Genomic DNA, 24,332 nt, shown 5'->3' with positions numbered 1-24,332 from the left:
TAATCATGTCTTTGTGATGAGGACATTCAAAATCCTCTCTTCTAGCCATTTGATAACATACAGTAAATTACCGTTAATTATAGATGCTTATCTCAACTGTATATCCATAGAACTTATTTTTTCTATCTGGCTGTTTTGGTTCCATTAACCAACTATCCCCCCTCCCCTTTTCCTGCCTCTGGTAACCACAGTTCCACTCTGTTTCTGATAATTCAATCTTTCTTTTCTTTTCTTTCTTTTTCTCAGCCAGTCTTTGCAAGTCCTACTTTCTTTGACATTACTTTCTACATAACTCCTGGAAGACAGTCTCACTGATGACGTTTTTCTTCATTTAACATTCCAAAATGAGGTTATCACCTTGGAGGGAGAGAAAGTTGATGTTTACTGTATAACATTGGAAATCCTCACTGATGTCCTGTTTCCTTTGTCATCTGCTCTCAATGAACGTGCTTGTCTGAACTGCTACAGTATAAAATCTCTTCACCCTCATTCTCAAAACAAGTGACCACTCAGAAAGGGACACTTGGGATGCTAGTGCTAGGGAACAAATGCCCTTCCCCACTCCCAGCAGCCCTCCAGTAAAGATGGCAGCAATTGATGTACAAATCCACCATAGTTCCCTCACCCATGGGGTAGAGGTGGAGCCATGGGGATAACTTTCCTACACTGACTCCTAGAGTTTACCAGCAGGAGTGGAAACTGCTTTGATAAGGCACTCTTTGCCTCTTTCTTTTTCCTGTCTCACTTCCGCACTCCCCTACCAGTGGATTCTGCAAATCTTCTCCCAACTAAAATACTTATACTGGAGTCCTTGTTCGGAGTCTGCTCCTAAGGGAACTCAATCTAAGAGAGAGCTATTTGGTACAATATCAGAAATTTGGGTTTGGAGTATAACAGAGAGATTGAGCAACAAACATAGATTCAAAACCAAATAGTGCCTTTATTTTTATACCATACAGTATCTAACATAATTCTCCAAGTACTGTAGACAATTCTTGGATGGATTGATGCATGACTTCAGATACCACATGGCTGAATGTGTATTAATCTCTACTTCTGCAGCATGCTCCATTGTGAATGAGTCCACTGCCTTCTCAGCATTTTACTAATCTCTCATTAATGGCTCCCAGTGGGACATCTGGGATGCCTTCTTTGTTTGTGGTGACTCTTGGTTCATCAGGTGTTCCCACCTTTGGTTGAGAATTTCTTTGTTTCTGGCTTGGTTCTCCTTCTAAACAAACTCCTCCACTTAGAGTATTTGGAGAATGTCTCCATAGGAGAAGAGAAGTGATTCTCATTGGCAGAAACAAAGCTGTGGATGACCTACTTCCATGATTAACAATAGTGCTCTGCAGAATACTCAGCTTCTGTGCAAACTGTTGAAGTTTCAAATTATATTTTAAGTATCAGTGATATATGATTTTATTTCTTTAAAAACTGTGATAACATAACAACATGCATCTTTACCAAACATTAAACCATTGAAGACCACTCGATGCTCATTTTCTGTGCATTTTAAATGAAGTTTCTACTACTAGAAATATAGTGAATGGCACTAATTATTTGTTGAAAGGAGGAATATCTAGGCTTGTATCTAAATTGCATAGAATGTGTCATTGAGTGAGAAAGTTTTAGTATACCCCAGTGTGTGTGTGTGTGTGTGTGTGAGAGTGTGTGGTAGAACCTCAGACCCATCTGCTCAGCCCTTGTTCTAGGGCAATAACAGTGAATTGTTCAAAGACTTATGTTGGAAAGACAGCTATCTTTTCTAACTTTTAGGCTTATGGTAGTGAGACATATCCTTCTGTGCTGACTAGATTGAGAACTTTTAGTTTAATGACAAAAACTCAAAATTTGGGTTTTTCTTAGAGCAACTTTAATTAAGAAGAAAATTAGCAAGTTATAGGTGAAAAGGAATTATTTTTAAATAATGTGCAACTGAAATCTGCAATTCCTGCTGATTTCCTTCTTTAAATGATTTTGTTTGTGGCCCATGAAATAGGTCACAAATCAGTGTTTCTGCTCTAGCCTGAATTTTCATTGTGCTACCAAATGCTGAGTTTCAGAAAGTGCAAGAACTGCTGGATAGCTGACTCATTACATATTAAGCAGTTGGTATATTCAGATCACAGTGTGTGAGGGGTGGGTGCTGTGTGCACACAAAAGCCAAATCCCAATGCATTGGAACTGGCATCTTCCTAAACATCCCGTTTATAGCTACACATGCACAGGCCCACTGTGCCTACTATTCAGGAGGTCAACTCACATGTGTGCTGGTCTGTGATGCCTTTCAGTTCAGTTTTTTCAAAGGGTAGCCAGGAGTATTTCTGAATAATAAATGGTTTTTTTATTATTTATTTTTTTCTGACATGCTGGAGGGGTTTCCTATAGCCTTGAATATCAGCTTTTGAATCCCTGAAAGCCCTCATGACACAATACAGCTTTTTTCAAAGACTATGGTATCAGAACATTCTTTTTCTGGGATGAATAACAAGAGTTTTAAAGTGATTGCAGAGTTCCTGAAGTTAGCAGGACTTTGGAGAATACAGGACAAGCTGAACTTAAGGTGCTTAAGACCCTTGTAAAAGTTTTATGGTTCTTTCATGCTTTTGCTTTTGTGTTCTAAAACGCAGAAAGACCTTGAGGGAGAGAAGAGGAAGCAAAATGTTATCAGAAGGGAAAACAAAAATCGTGTGAATGCTACCTGGAGGGGAAAATGTGAAACTGGATCTTAATTTCCTTTTTGTTTTTCAAAGAATGTTGCCGCCTGTGAAAAATGAAGTCGGTGAAGGACAGACAATGTTCCAAAGTCACTCTTTGTAACAATCCACAAATTCCGCATATGTCCACGTGGCTGATTGGACAAACTGTAACTGACTGCAAAGGCTCTGGAGCCTCTTTTTCTCTACTCAGAAATCTCCTTCTCTCAATTCCTTATCACCTCTCACCTATCATCCACTTAACAAAAAATTTTTAATACCTACTATGTGCCAGGTACAGCATCATGTCACAGAAGACACAAAGATGGAGATGATAGGGAGCAAAACAGATACATTCTGCTAAAGAAAAAATTGTTCATGACACTCATTAAACACAGCAAGGAAGACCCTATTCAGTAGAGGACTATCATAATAGGACCACTGCAATGGGGTCTTGCAGTGGAAGAGAGAAATTGGGCTTGACTCTCCATCCATCAAGGACAAGTGGGGATTTACAGCCAAGGAGCAAGGGTGGGAGTCAGTGGATGAAAAATTACTAGGAGAAAACATCAGGGGCAAGGAGGATTCTTGCTAGACAGACCCAGTGGGATTCTTGCTGAAGGCAGGCCAGGGAGAACAGGTATCGAGTATGGGGCATGACAAGTTTGATCACATATTGAAGGTGGTCAGATACCAAGGGTAGGGGATTGTCACTAAACTGACTTAGAATTTTTGCTCAAACTGGATTTTACAAAGACAGAAAGGAAAGCCCAAGGTTGAGCAGAAGAGAGCTCAGAGGAGACTGATTAATGTCAGGTGAAGGACAGAGTCTTTGTCATATCTCCTTGTTCAAGAAATGAAGAGAAATTCTTCTTTCCTTTGAACAATATAAAACCACTTCTCATTTGGTGGAGTATATTTGCTGGATGATGCAAGTAGTCAGGCATTTAATGAAGAGAATTTCTACGAAAACAGAAGAAAAACAAAGATTAATGGCTGGAAACACAGTCTTTGAGTCCAGTGGGCAGCTAGTCAAGAAGATTTCTAGTCTTAAGCTGGACACATCTTTAGATAGTGGAGTGAGAATACCAGTGGCAACCGAACAGATTTCCTGGTTTGCAGTTTGAATGGTGATGACATGAGGAGTTTCAGTGAACTTTCTGAGCGGCCCACACAGCAGCAGGTATGAAGTTGCCCATAGATGATCTGCAGTGGTGATTTCTTAGTTTATCCAGCTTCAGTTTGCAAGGCTTCGGGAAAAGGGAAGTTTTAGGTCTCAGTGATTCAAAGTCAGGATGGTGAGAGAAAAACGGAAACATTAGTTTGGAGAGTTATAACCAGTTATTGGAGGAAATTAGAAAAATTCAAAATCCAGTCTAGTTTACAGGTAGATAACAAGACCTAAAGACAATGTACAAGACCAGAATCTGGTAACAGGTGCACTATAGTTTTCCATCAAAACAAAATTTCCTTCTGCATTCACCCCCCTTTTGATTATTGCTTACAAAATAAGTCTGGTCTCATGAAATTTGGCCTGTTTATTTACCTAACTGCAGTAAGAATGGTAATTGACCCCATAAACCTTTTATAGTTGGCTTTGCTAGAACTTTTCAGAAGGAATCTCAGACCAAACTTTTAAAAGCCTCTTGAGGCTAGGAAGCCAAGCCAAGAATCTTCACCAGATTTTGCCTGTGATATCCATAGATTTGGGTGAATTCCTCTCTTCTAGAGGTCCCCAAGGCATTCTGAGGTTCCTGGGCCTGCATGAAGGTTAATTGTATGTGTCAACTTGACTAGGTTAATGGATGGGGTAAAACATTATTTCTGGGTGTGTCTATGAGGATGTTTCTGGAAGAGAATAGCATTTGAATCAGTAGACTGAGTAAAGAAGACCCACCCTCCCCAATGTGGATGGGCATCATCCAATCCTTTGAATGCTCACCCAAATAGAACAAAAAGACAGAAGAAGGGTGAATTATCTCTCCTTTTTTGAGCTGAGACATCCATCTCTCTTGCTCCTGAATATCAGAGCTCCTGGTTTTTGGGCCTTCATACACCAGGAATTGGACCAGCCATCCCCCAGTTCTCAGGCATACGGCCATAGACTGGGAGTTACAATAGCACCTCCCCTGGTTCCCAGATCTTCAAACTGGGACTGAATTGCACTGCTGGCTTTCCTGGTTTTCCAGCTTGCAAATGGTATGTTGTGGGACTTCTTGGACTCTGTAATCATGTAAGCCAATTCCCATAGTAAATCCCCTCTTTTATATCTATATGTGAGGGTACTTTAAAACATTCATAGGAAGATTTGTATTATCTTCTAATTCTGTTTTCCACGAGCATTTTGAAGTGCACTCATATATCCTATTCTGATTCTCTGGAGAACCCCGACCTTCCTTACTTACCTGTAATGCTGAGAACCTTGTAAGCCAGGTGCCAGACTGGTTTTTCCAAGAGGGCTTTGTCAGCCTTGGCTCTAGGAAGTCAACTTTAGTTTCTTAAAGCTGATTGTATGTCCATTCTTCTCTTCTGTCTTCTGTGACATTCCAGTCAAAGTCTTATAAATATAATCAAGTTTTCCAATTGTCTTCAGTTACAAGGAGAACAGATTCTTTTTTAAAAATTTATTTTGTGATTATTTTTAGCTGACACATAATAATTGTATACATGTATGGATTACAGTGTGATATTTCCATACATGTACACAATGTATTATGATCAAATCAGGGTAATTAGCATATTCATCACCTCAAACATTTATCATTTCTTTGTGTTGGGGACATTGAAATACTCTCTTCTAGCTATTCAAAATTATACAGTAAATTGTAGGAAGTATAGTCACCATACAGTGCTATAGAAGACTAGAAATTATTTCTCCTATCTAGCTGTAATTTTGTGTTCATTGACCAATTTTTCCCTTTTCTCCCTTCCCACTTAACCATCCTGGCCTCTAGTAACCAATATTCTACTCTCCACTTCTATGAAATCAACTTTTTTATCTTCTGCTTATGAGTAGGAATATGTAGTATTAATCTTCCTGTACCTGGCTTATTTCATTTAACATAATGTTCTCCAGGCTCATCCATGTTGTCATGAATGACAGGATTTCATTCTTATTGGTATGGTTTCATAGTATTCCATTGTGTATATATACCACATTTTCTTTATCCATTCATCTGTTAACGTACACTTAGTTTGATTTCGTATTTTGACTATTGTGAATAATGGTGCAATAAGCATGGGAGTGCAAGTATCCCTTAGACATACTGATTTCTTTTCCCTTGGGTATATGCTCAGTAGTAGTGGGATTGGATTGTTGGATCATATTCTATTCATAGTATTTTGAGAAGCCACCACACTGTTTTCCATAGTGGCCGTACTAATTCACATTCCCATCAACAGTGTATAACAGTTTCCCTTTCAGAAGGAGAACAGATTCTTATTGAACTTCTGCAAATAACGACATTGCCATGAAAATAATTGTATTTAATAACAGGTTCCAAATTCTGAAGAGATTACGTAGGGAGAAAAAAAAAAATAAACATTTCTTTTTTTTTAACAAAGGTAGAGGGAGGGGTCAAGATGGCAGAGTAGTTGGTTCCTGGTGTCACTGTCTCCCACAGAGTGACCAATTTGCAACTTTTGAGGAGCAGTGACAGAGGACCTGAAATCTATGCTGGAATGGACAGGAGCCACCCACCGTGGGATCCCAGTTCAGGTTGCTTCCCATTTTGTAGAGAGACTTTAGATCTTTTGGGCCCACACACCCCGAGCCTGCTAGCCAGAGAAGACAGGTGGGGTGGGGGCAGGACTTCCAGCACAGGCCATCCTGTCTCTGTGAGTGACCTGAGAGGCTCTGGGCTCCCAAACCCTGAGCCAGTGAACGCAGGCAGGGCGGGACTTCTGGTGCAGGCTGTCCATCTCCCTGAGTGACTTGAGGCCTGGGTTCCCAAGCCCTGAGCCAGATGAGCTGGTGAAAGCTGGTGGGGTGGGACTTTAGGCCCAGGCCATCCCATCTCTGTGAGTGACCTCAGAGGCTCTGGGTTCCCAAGCCTGGAACCAGATGAGCTGGTGAACACAGGCGGGTCAGGACTTCCGGCACAGGCTGTCCGTCTCCATGAGCAACCTGAGAGGCACGGGCTTCCAAGACCCTAGCCTGACAAGCCAGTGGAGGCAGGTGGGGAGGGATGTCCAGCCCAGGCCTTCTGTCTCAGTGAGTGATTTGAGAGGCTCTGGACTTCCACACACCCTCACCAGCCAGTGAGTCAGTTGGGGTGGGACTTCCAGTCCAGGCTAGTTTCTGCTGTCCAGTAGCAGCAGTCCCTTCAGGATCCAAGCCAGACATCAGGATGAAACAAGTGAACCGTGATACCCCCTGGCCACAATAACAAAACACCAAAGGAAAGAAACCACAAATATGAAAAATCAAGAAAGTACATCGCTACCAATGGAAATTAATAACTTACAAGTGCTAGATCCTATAGAACAGGAAGTCTTTGAAAAGACAGTCAAGGAATTTAGAGTAACTATTCTAAGGAAACTAAATGAGATACAAGAAAATTCAGTGAGACAACACAATGAAATGAGAAAAAAATGTAAAAGATCTGAAAGCAGAAATGTACAAAGAAATTGATGTCTTGAAAAAGAATGTAGCTGAGCTTGTGGAGCTGAAGGATTCATTCAATGAAATAAAAAATACAACAGAGAGTTTAACCAGCAGACTTGAGCAAGCAGAAGAGAGAATTTCAGACCTCGAAGACAGGCTGTTTGAATTATCACAGGCAGACCAAAGAAAAAGGAATAAAAAATATTGAAGAAAATTTAAGAGAGACAACTGACAACCTTAAGCTCTCAAATATCAGAATCATAGGTATTCCAGAAGGGGAGGGAAAAGGAAATGGCATTGAAAACATATTCAATGAGATAATAGCAGAAAAGTCCACAGGTATAGGGAAAGTCACAGATTCCCAGATTAACAAAGCCCAAAGATCACCAAACGTATTCAAGCCAAAAAGGTCCTCTTCAAGACATGTGATAACCAAACGGACAAAAATCAAAGACAAAGAGAGAATCTTAAAAGCTGCAAGAGGGAAGCAGTAAGTCACCTATAAGGGAGCCCCAATCAGAATAACATCAGACATTTCATCGGAAATTCTAAAAGCCAGAAAAGAATGTGATGATATATTCAAAACACTAAAGGAAAAAAACTGCCAGCCAAGAATACTCTACCCTGCAAGGCTATCCTTCTGAAATGAAGGACAAATAGTATATTTCTCAGACAAACTAAAACTTCAGGAGTTCACTACCACATGACCAGGCCTACAAGAAATTCTCAAGGAAGTACTGGGTTTGATAACACAAAAACAGCAATCACTACCATGAATATAACAATAAAGAACAATGTGTACCAGCAAAACAAAAATGCTAACAAAAGAGAGGAAAAAATAGTTTACCTATCACCCCAAGAAACCAACAATACAGAAGACAAACAGAAAATTTGAAAGAAGGGAAAAAAAGATACTTAAGACTTCTAAACAAAAATCAGTACAATGCTAGGAGTAAATCAACACCTTTCAATAATAACTCTGAATGTAAAGGGACTAAATTCCACATTAAAAAGACACGGACTGACTGACTGGATTAAAAAGATGGACCCAACAATATGCTGTCTCCAAGAGACTCACTTGACCTGAAAAGACACACATAGACTAAGAGTGAAAAGATGGAAAAATATATATCATGCAAGTAGAAATGAAAAATGAGCTGGAGTAGCTATTCTTATATCAGATAAAATAGACTTAAGCAAAAACCATTAAAAGAGATAAAGATGGCCAATATATAATGATAAAGAGATCTATCCAGCAAGAAGACATAACAATCATAAATATATATGCACTGAATGTCAGAGCAGCCAGATTTAGAAAGCAAACACTGTTAGATCTAAAGAAAGAAATAGACACTCACACCATAACAGTGCGGGACCTAAACACCCCACTCTCATCATTGGACAGATCATGTAGGCAGAAAATCAACACGGAAACACAAGATCTAAACAATACTTTAGATCAATTGGATTTGGCAGATATCTACAGAACATTCCACCCCACAACCTCAGAATACTCATTCTTCTCATCAGCACATGGAACATTCTCCAGGATAGATCACATGTTAGGTCACAAAGTAAGTTTTAACAAATTCAAAAAAATTGGAATTATTCCATGTATTTTTTATGATCACATCGGATTAAAATTAGAAATCAATAACAAGCGAAACTGTGAAAACTATTCAAACTCATGGAAATTAAACAACATTCTACTTAATGACATGTGGGTCCAAGAAAAAATTAAACAGGAAATCAAAACATTTTTTGAAACTAATGAAAATAATGACACAACATACCAAAACCTGTGGCATACTGCAAAAACAGTACTAATGGTGAAATTTATTGCATTAAATGCCTACTTCAGAAGAATGAAAAGATGGCAAACAAATAACCTAACACTTCACCTTAAAGATCTAGAAAAACAAGAACAATCCAAACTTAAATTTAGTAGACAGAAAGAAATAATTAAGATCAGAGCAGAACTAAATGAAATAGAAACACAAAAACAATACAAAACATCAATGAAACAAAAAGTTGGTTCTTTGAAAAGATGAATAAAATTGACAAACCTTTAGTAAGACGAACTGAGAAAAGAAAGAAGATGCAAATAACAAAAACTGGAAACAAAAAAGGTGATATTACAACTGACACCTCAGAAATACAAGGAATCATCAGAAACTACTATAAACATCTATATCCCAACAAATTTGAAAATCTGGAGGAAATGGATACATTTCTGGATGCGTACAAGCTACCAAAACTGAGGCAAGAAGATATAGAAAATCTGAACAGACAAATAACAATAAAAGAGACTGAAGCTGTTATCAGAAGGCTTCCAACAAAGAAAAGCCCAGGACCGGATGGTTCACTGAAGAGTTCTACTGAATCTTCAAAAAGGAACTGATACCAGTTCTCTACAAACTGTTCCAAAAGATTGAATCAGAGGCCATTCTCCCAAACTCATTCTATGATGCAAACATCAGCCTGATACCAAAACCAGACAAGGATGCATCAAAAATAGAAAACTACAGGCCAATATCCTCGATGAATATAGATGCAAAAATCCTCAATAAAATATTAGCTAACAGAATACAGCAACACATACAGAAAATTATACACCATGATCAAGTGGGATTAATCCCAGGGATGCAAGGTTGGTTCAACATATGCAAATCAATAAATGTGATGTACCACATTAATAAAAGCAAAGACAAAAACCACATGATCATCTCTATTGACACTGAAAAAGCATTTGACAAAATTCAACATCCTTTCATGATAAAGACTCTCTACAAGTTAGGCATAGATGGAAAGTATCTCAACATAATTAAAGGCATATATGATAAGCCCACTGCCAATATCATCCTTTTCCCTTAAAAACAGAAACTAGACAAGGATGCCCACTCTCACCACTCCTATTCAACATAGTGTTGGAAGTTCTAGCCAGAGCAATCAGAGAAGAGAAGGAAATAAGGGCATCCAGATTGGAAAGGATGAAGTCAAGCTGTCCCTTTTTGTAGATGATATGTTCCTATATATTGAACAGCCTGAAGCTTCTATAAAAAAACTCCTAGAGTTGATCAACGATTTCAGCAAAGTTGCAGGGTACAAAATCAACACACAAAAATCAGTAGCATTTCTATACTCCACCAGTGAACTTGCAGAAAAAGAAATCAAGAAAGATAGCTCTTTCACAATAGCCACCAAAAAAATAAAATGCTTAGGATTAAAACTGACCAAAGTTGTGAAAAATCTCTACAAAGAGAATGATAAACCACTGCTGAGAGAAATTAAAGTGGACACAAGAAGATGGAATGATATCCCATGCTCTTGGATTGGAAGAATTAACATTGTGAAAATGTCCATATTCCCTAAAGTGATCTACAAATTCAATGCAAGCCCCATCAAAATTCCGATGACATTTTTCTCTGAGATGGAAAAATCTATCCTGACATTTATATGGAACAACAAAAGACCACACATAGCCAAAGCAATGCTGAACAAAAAAAATAAAGCCAGTGGCATAACAGTACCTTACTTTAAACTATATTACAAAGCCATAATAGCCAAAACAGCATGGTTCTGGCATAAAAGCAGACACACAGTTCAATGGAACAGAATCGAAAACCCAGAAATTAACACATATGCTAAGAGCCAACTGATCTTTGACAAATGCAGCAAGTCTACATACTGGGGAAGAGACTGCATTTTCAACAAATGGTCCTGGGAAAACTGGATAATCATTTGTAAGAGAATGAAACTAGACATATCTTTCACGATATACCAAAATCAACTCAAAATGGATTAAAGAATTAAATATACATCCTGAAACAATAAAACTCCTTAAAGAAAAAATAGGGGAAACACTCCAGGAAATAGGAGTGGGTACAGAATTCATGAATAGGACCCAAAAAGCACAGGCAACTAAGGGTAAAATAAACAAATGGGATTATATCAAAGTAAAAAGCTTCTGTACAGGAAAAGAAACAATTAACAGAGTAAAAAAACAACCAACAGAGTGGGAGAAAATATTTGCTAAATATACATCTGACAAAGGATTAATATCCAGAATATCCAAGGAACTCAAACAACTTTGTAACAAAAAAATAAATAACCCAATTAAAAAATGGACAAAGGAGCTGAACAGACATTTCTTAAAGGAAGATATACAAATGGCTAACAGACACATGAAAAAGTGCTCAATATCACTCAATATCTGGGAAACGCAAATCAAAATCACATTGTCATACCATCTCACTCCAATTAGGATAGCTAACATCCAAAAGACTGAGAACGATAACTGCTAGAGAGGTTGTGGAGAAAAAGGAACTCTCATCCACTGTTGGTGGAGCTGCAAAATGGTGCAGCCTTTAAGGAAAATGATATGGAGGTTCCATAAACAATTACAGGTAGATCTACCATATGACCCAGCGATTCTACTGCTGGGAATATACCCAGAGGAATGTAAATCTTCATGCTGAAGGGATACCTGTACTCCAATGTTTATTGCAGCTCTATATACAATAGCCAAGAGCTGGAACCAGCCCAAATGTCCATCATCTGATGGCTGGATAAGGAAACTGTGCTCCATCTACACAATGGAATGCTACTCTACTATAAAAAAGAATGAAATACTACCATTCAGAACAACATGGATGGACTTAGAGAAAATTATATTAAGTGAAACAAGTCAGACAAAGAAAGAGAAATACCACATGGTCTCACTTATTTGTGGGAGCTAAAAATCAATGAATAAATAAACACACGAACAAATAAGGATGGGGGGAAGAAGACAGAATAACCACAAAAATTCCTTGAACTATTTAATTCAAGTGCACAGATACGATGTTGGGGTGGGGCAGGGACGGGGTGGAGAGGAATGGGTAAAGTGGCATGAAAATCAAGTACAATATATATTAAGAAGTAAAATATAATTAAATTAAATTTAAAAAGAACCAAAAGTTTAATCTACTAAATTGCTGTGAGTTATAGATAACTTAAAGGAAAAGAGGAAAAGGGTTCCTTGAATCTGGAAAACGAAACAAAAAAGAACCAGCAATGTTTCAAAACAAAAATTCATAAAAATTACAATCATCCTCATCAGTTTATTCAGTCCTATGTACTTAATTCTTGTTTTGGTTGATTTGGGGTTAGCAGCTTTATGAGTCCATCAGTTTCTTTATTAGTTCTGGAAATCCTTACTCAGCTCAGTGGCATGGTCTCAACGTTATTCAAGTGATGTCATCATGGAGAATTCTCACCTCTACCTCATTATAAATGCTTTCAGAGAAGAATCAGTAAAACAAAAACTATCTATGGTTGTCAAAAGACTTAAAATGGCCATGCTTAAAGATCTGAAGAGAGGTTGTTTGACAAGGTAATTTGGTTATGTCTGTGGCATAACAGCATTTTAAGATAATAACTGGTATCATGACTGATTATATGAATACTAATGGCATTGACAAATTTTTAGGAATTTCGTGCAATTTCTGAAAGACTTATATTAATAACTTATGTTCATACATATATAATCTAAAAAAGTTTAAACATCAATTCTTATTTGACAATGTTTTCCATGTAATTTAACATATCAAATAAACCTAATTAGTTTAATATCTCTCTTTTACAAGATGAGTGAACAAGTTCTTTGAGAATTTCCAGGGGCCCTCTAGGAAATCTCAGTTAGTTCCAGGTCAAAAAGATGTCATTTAGAATTTGATATTGGGAAGTTGGTCAAAAATGTCAAAAGGTTTGAGCACTTGATTAAATGGGATTGCAGATCACTATGAAGCATGGTGATCAATTTAGCCAAAAGTTATCCATTTAGCCAAAGTCACAATAAAAGATTTCAGAGAAACACATATGACATAACATACTTGAGGAAAAAAAATGAGCTCTTTAATATCAAGAAGATTTGATTTCTTAAGTAGTTAAATACCTGATAAACACAAAATGAAGCACTGGAAATTATTTGTGTAAGACATAGAGTCTTTCTTTCCTAGGTGAATTATTCATCAGGTAAAGAAAATCCTTTCACAAAAAAAAAAAAAGGAGGAAAACTTTGTCCTTTTAAAAGAGAGAAAACCAAATTCTAGATTGTATCACTGAGCTATTTTTAAAAAAGAAAATCACAAATATCTTACAAATAAATCTATCCATCTTAGCAGCTTGACTGACTATACATAAAATTTCTTTTCCATAAACCTTCTTACAACTGTTTTTTATATCCATTCAGTTTTTGTCCTGTTCTTGTCCTCTTTCTCATTTTGGAACAACCACTCATCTTACATCAGGAGAAAATTACTCTCTTTTTCCTTTAATGAAAACACATTCTTATTCCCTTGCATACTTTTCCTTATTAAAATGCATCTTACTTCCCTGCATATTTTGCAAAGCTGTTTCCCTTCATACTTACTATTTCTAGTAGTTTTAATTACATATATTGATTATAATTTTTTTTCCTTTTCTAAGTTTATTGAAATGCAATTGATTGTACATATCTGTGGGGTACAGCATTGAATATTGATACCTGTGTGCAAGATGTGATGCTCAAATCAGGATAATTAGTATATTCAGCATTGCACAATGTAATAATCTTTTGTGGCCCTTTACCCACTTCTCGCATCAGTAAACTTTCTTTTACAGAGCAAACTAGGAAGCAGACAATTGTGAAGTGTCTGTCACATACCAGCATTCTCTCCAAGCAGATTGATAAATTTTATGAATATTCCACCTTATATACCTTATGCATATATGCTGTTTCCTAACAGTATAATTTTTCATGTTTACTAACAGGTCTATATATGTGGAATATACTATAAAGCATATGTACTTCACAGGGCCGGGTTTTCCAAAGCTTTGCAGTTTCAAATATTGACCTTGCAAGGACAGGAAATTTTCCTCAGGCTATAAGTCTCTGTTGCAAGATAAGGATTGTGGCACAGCAGGTTGCTGTCTCAAAGACAGACTAGTTACTGATGGTTATGTAAAGATACTGAGAAATTGCTATAAGAAGGAATGTTTGCTAAGATCAAGCTTGTGTCAATAAGATCACTTAATTGTCTACTGGAATGTCATTTGGCTTGTTTCACTGAAAGTTTCCAGCCTAAACTGTTAAACCATAACCCCACCTTTGTTCTCTTCCTGTAACTTCCTGGTCTGGAAAATAAATGCAGGAAGAGAACCCCAATTCAGTGTTAATTTTCCCAAGGAAGGGATCCCTCTTGCTGGAGGGTCCCAGGAAAGTTAACCACTTAGGGGCTTCTCACTGCTCAGAAGAGATGGGCTTTGAGTAATCCTTTGTGTCTCCATCACCTAGGGGAAGTGGGGTGACAAATCCGTGGGGGGCAAAGCAACACAAAGCAACATATATATATTTTAGCTTATCTATGCCATGTAAAAACAGGAAGGCAAAAGTATAACAATCTAAACTCAGGTTTACTAATTAGAGTTTCAGTGGTTTATGTTACTTTATCTAGTTATTTAATGAATATCTATTACTTGATTTAACTTAGCATAACTCTAAGGTATCATGCTATCAAAGATTTTGGAGACCGTTTTTAGGCTGACATGTTATAACATAAAACAAGGCTAGCCATCGTCTGAAGTTATTTCTGTTATCTATTTTTATAGCATGTGCATGTTAGGCAAGCATCACAAAACCAAAAACCTAAGAAAATTAAATTCATGAGTTGTTTGTTTAATTGCTGTGCTTGATATACATTAAGTAATGGATACTGCATCTTGTACATTTGTTCTTAAGTCAAATTTATAATTTTTATAATTTTAAACATTTAATAGAGAGAAGATACTAGTTATCCTAGGTAGAATAAAAATGTTTGCTCATATTATATTTAATGCTGATAACTCAGAAGACATACCCAATTTTATTAGAGAAATAATAGTAAACTCATCTTATTTACCAAATATTTGCCTAAGTCATGTAAACTTGAAAAGCATTTTGGTTAGTTCCTATATTTCTGGATGGTTTAGGAATAATTAATTAGGGCTCATTTATCTCTAAGCCAATTTGAATAGATCTCCTTTGAAGGATTTTTTAAATTAATTTTGTGATGCCTTCAGGATGTAGGAAAATATCATATATATAGTATACATACAAAAATGTGTACTTAAACATACAGATGCAAAAAGAGATGTTGTAGCTTTCATTCTAAAATTTTAGCCATGAATCAGGCAACACAGTAATATGAAACTCACTGCTTTATCTCCTCTTTATATTTTTATCCAAATTGTGTTTCTGACTAAAATGGGACAACTTGAGGATACCTATTCAACAAAGGCTAAAGATTTTTTCCAAGTTTTGCGTTGAAGACTTCCACATTTTCTTTTGCCCTGGTATGTAATATTATGCATCCTGTAGGCTAAATTTTAGGAGAGACTGAGGGGACATCAAGAAGATGTCTAGATGTTTCCAAAGTCCATTTGAGTAGATAAAATATTCAGTCTGTTTCCAATTAGCCTTTTCCCCCTTTTCAGCCTCAGATAGTTGCTTTCAGGGATTTCTGAGTTTCCCGTGCCCCCACTATGGTGGAATGGGGTCTAAAGTTCAAGTGACTTAGGGAGTTAAGGAACTGGAGGGGTAAGGGAAAGGTCTGGTAGGAATGAACAGAAGGGTGGAGGAGGTAGTGGCTTGCAGGGGGATGTATGAAAGGATTCAAGGGAGCTGAAGGGAAGACTGAAGGTGGTAAGAGGAAGAAGGAGGAGGGGAAGCAACGAGAAGGGAGAGACCTTAGAGGAGCCAGGTTGGGAAGATCTCGAGTTCCCTAAAGAGACCATGGAAGTTACAAATTATCCTCAGGAAAATCACACAAATAACAAAGAAAGCATACACAACTGGCATCAGCAGGGGTTCGAGAAGTGGGGTTTTAGAAGACTGAAAAGTTCCTACGTGAAATGCAAGTTCAAACAGAGAGAAAAAAGAGGCGTCAGGAAAATACAGAAAAAAAAAAAAAAAAAAAACAAGACAAGAAAAACACCTCTAGTCCAAGAATGGATCCCCACTAGAGGAAAAAAAAGAGCAAGGAAGAATTTTGCAGTGCAGGGCAAAGCCCAGGAATCAGGGACCGTACATAACCCCTCTCCAAACAAAAGACCAGGAAAAAAGACTTCTAGCTCAGCAGGTACCTTTCAAAAGAAGCCTACTCTCACCTAGCTTCAAAAAGTATACTCAGAATCATAAGAATCAAAATCTATCCTAAACGTGCTTCAATAAACTGCCACCTGAAGCACTGGCTCAGGAGTCAGACTTACCAATGGATTCCTGATCAGTCATCCAGGAGTGAAGACAAAGACTTCAAAGGTGCACACCGGGAAGTCCAGGAGTCCAATGATGAATCTGATCCTATCCAGGTCATGGCCACTGTAACTGTTAAAGAAGAAATGATTCATGACACTCCATAAAGATGGTCAGGGAGACTCTATTTAGGGGGAAACTACTGTACTAGGGACAGGGAAAAGAAACTGGCCTTGATTCTCACTCCAAATAGGGATTTATGTCCAAAGAGCAGGGTGGGGGCGGTCAGTGAATGAAAAATTGCTAAGAGAAACATGAGGAGTAAGGGGGATTCTTGCTGAAGGCAGGCCAGGGAGATCAGATATCAAGGGTAGGGCATGAGGAGTTTGATCGTATATGGAAGGTGTCAGATACCAAGGGTGGGGGATTGTCACTAAACTGACTTAGCAGGATTCTTGTTCCAACTGGGTTCTGCAAAGACAGAGGGAAGCCCAAGGTGGGGGGCCTAGTATAATAGGGCTTAGAGAAGCCTGATTAAAGTTGGGTCAAAGGAGTGAGTCTTTGTCACTTTCTTTTCCTCTTGGTGTTTATCATCTAGTGTACACAGATAGTATATTACAGATGACTCCAAGTGCTGTCAAGGAAAGTAAGCAAAGCCATGAAAACATAGGAAGTCCTAATTGCTTTGGGGATCAGGAAATGTCTTCTGTAAATCAATAATGATTGTACTTACATCTGAAGAGGTTGCAAGAAAAACCCAGAAGATGATTCTTGGACAGAAAGGATCCTGATCCCAGAACTGAAGGGTCAGAATAGAAAGCTGGAAGTAGGGTGGGAAGAGTTTTACAGGAGAAGGTGCCAGATGGATGCCTCAGCAGGTTGAGCAGATGAGACAGCTGCCTTTCTGCCTCTTTGGGATGTTGGTCTTTATGTTAAGGACAATGTACAGCTGTTGAAGGGTTTAAAAGAGAGGTGTGACAAGATCTGCTGGGTGTTTTAAAAAGATCACTGTGGCTAGAGGGTGGATAAGAGACTGGAAGGCAGCAGGAGAGGTTACTGGGGGCCCAGCTCAAAGGCTGTGGCTGTAGTCCCCAGAACAGATGATGGTGATTTGGAACAGGGTGGTAGCAGAAGAGATCAAAGGAGAGAATTTTAAAACACATTTAGGCCAGCACCTGAGGGCTGTATTGGAGAGTGAGCAATATGGAGGGACTAGAGGAGGATGCCCAGACTTTCAGTTGGTGTAAGTGGCTGGCCGTTGGAGCCACTCACCAGGACAGGGAGGGGAGAGGAGGGGCAAGATGTGTGTGTGTGTGTGTGTGTGTGTGTGTGTGTAGGGGGGTGTGCAAGGACACAGGTGAGAGGGGAGAATTTTGTCAGCTTTGAGCCAAGGCCTCTTATCTTTCCAACTAAAGTAGTGGCTCTCAAATTTTTACCAGTGACCTACAGTGAGAAACGCATTTTACAATCTCCCCGTACGCAGACAGGGTGGACAGAAGTTTCCAGAACAATGCTGCCCCTCTGCATGCACAACGTATGCGTATTTCCGAATCTCCTTCCTGTAAATCAATCAATCAATCAATCAATAAAAAAGCCAGACACCAGCAGCGCGGGCCGCTAGGTGGGGAGGCCGGTGATTATGGAGGTCTCCATTGCGGCGTAACTTGTGGCGTCACTCGCGACGTCCTTTGTGATACCGCGGCCCTGGCGCCGCTGCCAAGGCATTGAGAACGATTGCCCACACAGACTCTGAAGCTTCAGCTGGCAGCGGCGGTTGGCGGCCCAGCGGCCCAACCCTCCCGCGGCCTTTCGCTGCCCACCCCCAACATGGCAGCCTCCGCCGCCTCACAGAGGCGGATCAAGGGGATCCTGAAGAAAGGTTCGTTGACTTCCTCGGGGACGGCTCGATCCCAGGAGTCCGCAGGCGGAATCCAGGCGATGCGGGGAAGGAAGTCCCAGAAGTGGGATGAATCAAACATCCGAGCGACGTATCGCCAGGAATATGGAGACAGCGATTTACTGCAGCTGAATGAGTCCGGTGTGCAAGATGATGGGGAAGATAAAGGGAGTGAGGCTGACTCGAAGGAACCCATGACCGTGGACAAGCTGGCTAAGAAGTTTGCCACCACCAGCACCTCGGATCAAGAAGACAGCGGAGTGCAGGCCTGTAAGATCCTCCTGGACAGGCAAGAAAGACGGCGGCAGTTTGAGAGAAAGAGGAAGCTTCACTACAGCCAAGGCCCGGATATTAAAATCGCGAAGCAGCTAGTTTTGGAAGAACTACAAGATGAGGAGGCGGGTGAAAGTGAGGAAGGCCTCTGTGCTATGGCTGCCGGGAAGAACCCAACTGAAGCTCCGGCAGGCGATGAGCTGTAAAGCCAGTTCTGCAGTGTGTAGAGAACACTTGCTCGATGCAACAGTGCTTGCTCTGATCCAAACCCTGTTCCTCTAATACACTTGCTTGTTCTTGAAAACTGTATTGTGCTGAACTGCTTATTGGTTAAATCGTAGTGCAAGAAATAAATGGGAGTCTTAGAGAATGACAGATTAGTGGGGAAATGTCTGCTTGACGTTCTTGTGCTCAGTGCTTGACTGCAAGTACAGATCTTAGCACCAGTCCCAAACTACACCACTTTCATAAAATTGTTGGTTAATATGTGTATTCAGTAGCTTTTTAACGTGTTAAAGCTTAAAGGGGGACTAATTTATGTTCGTTTCTACATGGACTAGCTTTTATAGAAAAGGTTTCATTTAAAAAACACAATTGGTACAGTAGGGTTATCTAAGCTGATGAAATATGCCAGCTGACAAACACTCGTCTTTAGGGCGATTTGCCTGTTTGAGAGGGAATACAAGAGTTAAAGTTGAATTTCGTTAGCCTTTAAAGTTTCTCTTAAGTCTCAGTGTTTACAGAGAAATTACTGAACTTTTTCTCATCAAAAATAGCCATTTTTCATGAATTATCAGGTTGAGATTGCAACAATTTTCAGTCTGGTTTTTGTACACTAGTTGGGCAAATTTGGCATTACACTTTTTCTTTAAAAAAAAAAAAACCTTCTAATGTAGTTATCTCAGTAGTCCCTTCTCACACTTGTCTTACCCTCTGTCCTGTTTGCTTGGTCCTCCCTGCCCATACATACCCAGTTCCTTAATTTTATGGGGTATCATAGATTGTCAAGACATTAGGAACTCTTCTTTCAAATATTCTATCATTTGTTGCAACAGTGTCACTTCTATTTTGATCATCATGGTTTCTTCACCTTCCAATATGTGGAGAAGACAGATTGAATAGCAGGAGTAATATAGACAGGAAATAGAATTTAACTGCTAAATTTCTACACCCTTTTTATTTACAACTTGCTAGATAACTTACTATTATTAGTTTACCATTTGACCCAATTAGCTTTTAGACAACTAAGGTTTTCTTGTTGGTTTTTTTTAAAAGACAGAATCATGCAAAATCAATGGTATAGTTCTTGAATGGACAGACACAAGTAAGCTCAAAGAGTTTGTGTGGGTTTTTTTAATTTCAATATTTATTGAGATAATTGTAGACTCACATTCAGTTGTAAGAAATGAGTGATCCTGCGTACCCTTTACCCAGTTTCCCCCAATATTAACATATTGCAAAATAATAGCACAATGTAACATTTAGGATATTGACATTAATACAATCAAGATACAGAACATGCCATCACTGTGAAGATCACTAATGTTGCCCTTTTATAGCCACATTTGCTCTCCATTTCTATACTTTTGCCAGTGTAAGAATGTGGTGACCAAGTAACCTGACATGTTTGTTCATATAAAGATGCCACTGGATGAAAACAGCACATTAATTGTACTTCTAAGAAGTAAATATACATGTACCAAACATAGCCTCTGCCCCTCAAGAAGGTCCGAGTCTACTGGGAGAAAACTGTATGGTTCAGAAATGACAGTTTATGAAGGCCTCCCGGGGAAAAAGATGCTTGTATTTAAAAAAAAAAAAAAGGTGGGGAGGGGAGACTTCTTGTTGGGGTTACATAACTATTTGAAAGCAAACAAGTGGTTTCCAGATGCTTGTGGAGTGAGCACCAGCCTTCTGAAGGGGTTTACTTTCCTCTGTCCGAGTTCCTTCTGTCCAAAGGTGAGGACAGAGGGAGCCCAGCACCGCGCCCCCGCCGGCCTGTTCTTGCTCAGAAAAAGAAGAGGACACCCAGCTCACACGTGGCTAGAGTTAGGGGAGGAGTGGGGTGCAGACAAGATACGGGGAAAACCATAGAAGATTCAGAAGTGAGGTAGAGAGATGAGGACATTGGAGGGAATAACACATGGTTCTACATTCGGGGCCGGCGAGTGTCAACTTAAGAGAATCCTTTTCCACAGGATGATGCTGACGCTATCGTTTACCTAACACAATACCACACTTCAGTTATTAGGGAGAAATGCAGGCAAGAAGAGTGATGAGGGAGCCTCCAAAACCCAGATTTGGAGAGAACACAACCAAGAATTTTTTGCAGGAAACTTTATCAAATTAACACTACCCTATTACAACTGGGAAATTCAGTCCATAAGCAACAGAATGCAACATTCAGTACACATTCAAAGGGAGGCAGAAGAGACAGCTCTGAGCCAATGTCCACACTGGTTGGGCTTGGGCAGCCAAAGCTGCATGTGCAGAGGCCTTTGGAGGATTTAGGAATGCAGGCTGCAAAAATTCTGGGGAAAACTGAGAATTGTGGGTGTGTACCTATGTGTGTCTACGTGTGGACACAGGAGAAAGCTGCCTTAGGCATTCTTCCCTACCAGTATAAACACAGTTCTCTAATATAAGGTTATACATTATTAGTTCCTAAAAAAACATAAAGAATTGTTTTTATCATTGTGTAGGCAGAGCATTTTTGCATCATTGAACCTGCCTATGCATGCTGGGTACTAGATATCTTAATTTTTCAAGGAGCCTTCTTTTTCTTCTTTTTTATTTTTTTTTTTCTGTTTTAAAGGAGACTCTTTGAAAGGTTCATATGAGCCCAGTTTCCATAGCAACTGCAAGCATCAGTGATTACCCAGAGCGTCTACGTTATAATATACAGGCTACCCTATTAACAAGGATATACAGGTTAGCCTAAAAAGCAGCGTTTCTGAACCACAGACATTTGGGGCTGGATAGTTATTTGTTGTGGGGGCTGTCTTGGGTATTGTATGATGCTTAGCAGCACCCCTGTCCTCAATCCACTAGATGCCAGTAGCACTGCTCCCCAAGTTGTGACAGTCAAAAATGTCTCCAGACACAGCCAATGTTGAGAACCACTGGCCTAAAGAGAGGGTTGCTAGTGGCCTAATAGAGACAAATTGTTCATTAAAATAAAACAACAATACTTTGTGCAGTTAATGGAAATGCTAAATAAAGTCATAAGTCCATGATAATGCTGAAAAGAAAGACAAAATGTAATATGACACAGGAAAAACTCAAATCAATGTGAATAATTTTCTGCTCAAAAGAGAAGGATTTAACAAATTGTTCGATTAAGAAAAATTTACAATGAATTCATTATTTCATTTTGCAATACAGACCGCTCACTGGATAGTTTAAGAAGTTACTGTAGTCTGCCTGAAATTTACACACTCACACTCATAACTTTGATGAGTTCACGCTCATCAATTTGATGCTGGAAAAATATTAAATCTTAGGTCAGGTTATGGATTAAGGAGTAGAACTTCAGCAGGCCTGAAGCCTTAGTCCTTTGGGGGATTATTTTGGGAAATTGAGCTTCACTTGGCCAGGTCTTGTTGTAAACACCCAAGTGTACTCTGGTATTTTTATATAATTGTTTGCACCTGGTGGCAGCCAAACTCTTAGAAAGTCAAGCAGTAGGTGGCCAGGAGGTTGTGACATCATGGAAGAAGAGCTCTTCATGCCACCCCTTTACAGTTCCCTGTCTCTGTGGGGACCTTTGGGAGAGCTAGGACTTTTGACTCCCAGCCAGGAGCATAACGTATTAGTTCCTGTATTCTATAGGTATCTCCCTAAGTTTTCATGTCTTTTGCCATTGAAGAAACTTTATATCTTCAATAACAGTGTCTCTTGGTGTCTTTTTGTAAATCATATCACTTTCCTGTTGTGATGACTAAACTGGTGCCATTTGAATTTTCTATGCCTTCTTTCCATCCCGCAGTGTTGTGTATTAGACATTAGGAAATGTAGAGATGAAACTTAAATTTGCACCAGTCTCCTGTATTTCTCTTTGGTTTTTTTCTTCTCCTTTTATCTTTTGGGCTCATCACAGGACTCCTGTGGTCACATTGTTTTCTTTAAATTTTTCCATTTTTTTTCCATTAGTCTAATTTCTTATTACATTGTAAGAATTTCTACAGCCTCTCATCTCTCTTGAACACCTTTTAGAAACCCTGATCATGAAATCATAACCACCCTTTGTCTGACTTTTTAAGAACATGATGTTCTGAAGTCTACGTACCTTTATTTCTATTGCCAACATTTCACTTTTAGAAACTCCAAGAAGATCACTTCCTCCCAAAGTTTCTGCCATACTCATTTAAAGAACTCTATTGTCCTTGTTGGTGGGAATTAAGCCCAGAGTCAGGGCTCAGCTTGATATTTCCTCTACATTCAGATATGACATTGTCAGTAAGAAAAGTCAAGAATGTGTCAAATACTTAGTAGAAATAGACTTCCTATGGAAACAGATACCTTGCCTCCAAACCAGATATAGAAAGGGTACTAGGAAAGCATAGACTATTTATAATGTCGTAATTGCTGAAATGCTTTTTATTCTGCTTTAAACTTCTATACTGACATAATTTCAGACCTACAGAAAAGTTGCTAGAATAGTACAAAGAATTCCCATACACCCTTCATTGAGATACCGTGAATGTTAACATTTCACTACATTTGCTCTGCTTATGCAAGTACTTTTAAATGAAAGATACAGGCAGAAACACAATTTGCTCCTAAGATGTGCAAACTATGACCAACCCCAAATATTGCCTCTTTTCACACAAAATCTACCTGCCCCCAACCACACAGCCAGACTTGGCAGTGTCCTGGTTGCTCCCTTCCTCTTACATCAGGCTGCATGTGTCTGTCTCCCTCGCTAGACACTTTCTTATGACCCTGGAACACAGCAACTGTCTATTATTTCTCTCTCAATCCCTAGCCTGCTATTCAGTGCCCAGCACATTGTAAAAGCACTCCGTAGGTATGGAATACATTTTTCCTTTTATAAGGTTGGGTTTGCAGATTTTTTTGTTATCTTAGTATTGGTCTGCTTCTGAAACAGATGCTCCCTTTCATCCACAACTTCTTCCAGTAAATAAAGACCTTTAGGCATATACAGCCATAGGTGAGTCTCCTAGGTCTAGAATTTATGAGGATGGTGCCAGAGAATATGTGGGCATGGGAAACAATCTTCATTTATGAAAGAGCATGGGTGTTGATGGTGTTAAAGAAAAGCTTAAAAAAAAGGAGGGGGGGGAGTTTGGCACAGGACAGCAAAGTTATAAAATTGTCACAGATCATTATGGTTGAATAGGGTGATGTTGCTGCCTAACCAAAAATTGAAGATTTGGAGCTTTCATCAGTGAACTTTTAACTTAGCCAATATAGCTCAGATTGCGGACTGAGAGCCAGTTAGGCTACACATGCAGATATTGAAGTATAAAAATATTGGGAAAAATAGTACGAAATCTAGATGATGAAACCACAGGCTAAAGAACTGATTGGAACACATATAGGAATGCCAGAAAAAGAGGAAGATATATCCATCAGTTTTAGTAG

The 24,332-nt window shown here is 39.0% G+C and overlaps 1 protein-coding gene across 1 annotated transcript; it reads left to right on the top strand.

Annotated features, from left to right (window-relative positions):
- The first annotated feature begins 18,382 nt into the window (after positions 1–18,382).
- On the top strand, positions 18,383–18,931 carry LOC103595753 (type-1 protein phosphatase inhibitor 4-like). Its single transcript, XM_008579215.1, has one exon. The coding sequence runs from the start codon at positions 18,383–18,385 to the stop codon at positions 18,929–18,931; it is 549 nt and encodes a 182-aa protein (XP_008577437.1).
- The last annotated feature ends 5,401 nt before the right edge of the window (positions 18,932–24,332 follow it).

The sequence above is a fragment of the Galeopterus variegatus genome, unplaced genomic scaffold, assembly GCF_000696425.1.
Source record: "Galeopterus variegatus unplaced genomic scaffold, G_variegatus-3.0.2 Scaffold1833, whole genome shotgun sequence".
Classification (NCBI taxonomy): domain Eukaryota; kingdom Metazoa; phylum Chordata; class Mammalia; order Dermoptera; family Cynocephalidae; genus Galeopterus; species Galeopterus variegatus.
This window is presented reverse-complemented; position numbering and strand designations above follow the sequence as displayed.